At 58.3% G+C, this 1,416-nt stretch overlaps 1 protein-coding gene across 1 annotated transcript in view; it reads right to left on the bottom strand.

Annotated features, from left to right (window-relative positions):
* Positions 1–1,416, bottom strand: part of LOC115274477 (nuclear pore membrane glycoprotein 210-like) — a 14,883-nt gene that overhangs the window by 2,670 nt on the left and 10,797 nt on the right. Inside the window, exon 5 of the mRNA XM_029917902.1 lies at positions 3–31. Coding sequence (XP_029773762.1) covers positions 3–31 — 29 coding nt within the window. The remainder of the gene's footprint in view (positions 1–2; positions 32–1,416) is intronic.

Below are 1,416 nucleotides of genomic sequence, written 5' to 3'. Positions count from 1 at the left end.
ACGCAGGTCGCTCAGAGAGGCCGCTCCATCCCTTTGGGAAACAAACAGACTCGGCCATTCAGAGTGCGGGAGTGGATTGCGGCGAGGGGCCCGGCTCCCCTGCCCTGAGGTCCAGCCATCTGGGCTCCCCGATGGCTCCTGGGAGAAGAAAAAGGACTGAGCTTCGCCCCACTGTGCAGTAGGACCCGGTGCGCTGCTCAACTCCACGGGAAACTTGAGGTTTCCTGGAACTGAGGGTTCCGAGGAGAGCGCTGCTCGTGGGGGAAGGGACGGAGGGCCGAGCTCCTCTCAACAGCGGCAGGGCGCCTGTGAGGTCCACGACCGTGTCTGGGGCAACCTCTCCCCTTACTGACGTGAGGCGGCCAGGCGCGGCGGAGAGCCGAGGGGGCTCTGAGTCCCAATGTCCTGCAAGCAGCCTCCTCCCCTAGCCTCAGTTTCCCCGACAGGGAAAGGGAAGCAATGGTGTTGCCCCATCCCGTTTCCAAGGGCAGGGAACGGGATGAAAATGGGCTGCTTGCTCAGAGAGTGGTCCGTACAACTACAGACGGACGGTCTGCGCTGGGTGGAAGGGTGGAAGATGCATCCCACAGCGCTTCGTGCTTATGACAGAACAACAGGAAGGGAAGGTGTTCAGCCCCAGGGCTCGCCCCCTCCTCTTGCTCTCTGCTGGCAGCTCCACAGACCTTCCTCAGATGACCCTGAAGTATCCTTACTGCCTCTGCCTCAATGGTCTTCCACTAACCCCCTCCCGGACACCTGCAGAACTCCTATTCACCCTTCAAGACCCTGCACGAGCATCTCTGTCTCTATCCCCTATATCCTCGCGCAGAAGGCCCTTCTCTGGGCTTTGGCTTCACCATTATACCTTGTTTGCTGTCCCTTCTCGTGCCGTACTTCTCACATCCCCACCAGGACGTCACGCAACTGTTCCAAGAGTCTAGCACATGGCCTGGCATTTAGACACTTGTGGGCGAATGACCACCCCCTTCGTGCATTTCACAGAACATGCCAGCACTCCTGTGGTCCTCATAGACCCTCCCCCACTGTGCAGCTGCAGGTCACGTGCGAATCATTGCCACCAAAGGCACCTCGATTGAATGCAAGGTGGGAATGACATCTGCACACATGCTTTAAACCTCTGCCTTGCAGACACTGAGCGGCATCCATGTCGAGTGGGGGTCTTGTTACGTGCAGGTCTGGGGTGGGGCCTGGGGATCTGCAGTGTCACCTGCTTCCAGGTGGTGCCCACGTTGCTGGTTCAGGAATTACTCACACTGCACAGCCAGCCTCGAAGACAAAGGGGCATTTGACAATTTAACTCTTCCAGGGAGTAGTTCTTTCCCTCTGAAGCAGCGGACTGGAGCAGTGGGCATTAAATGCTTTTGAGGGTATGGGCAAGAAAAGACGAACCCTCGG

Source organism: Suricata suricatta, chromosome 12 (genome assembly GCF_006229205.1).
Source record: "Suricata suricatta isolate VVHF042 chromosome 12, meerkat_22Aug2017_6uvM2_HiC, whole genome shotgun sequence".
NCBI classification, from domain to species: domain Eukaryota; kingdom Metazoa; phylum Chordata; class Mammalia; order Carnivora; family Herpestidae; genus Suricata; species Suricata suricatta.
The sequence above is the reverse complement of the archived record's forward strand: the minus strand, read 5'-3'. Positions and strand labels throughout refer to the sequence as shown.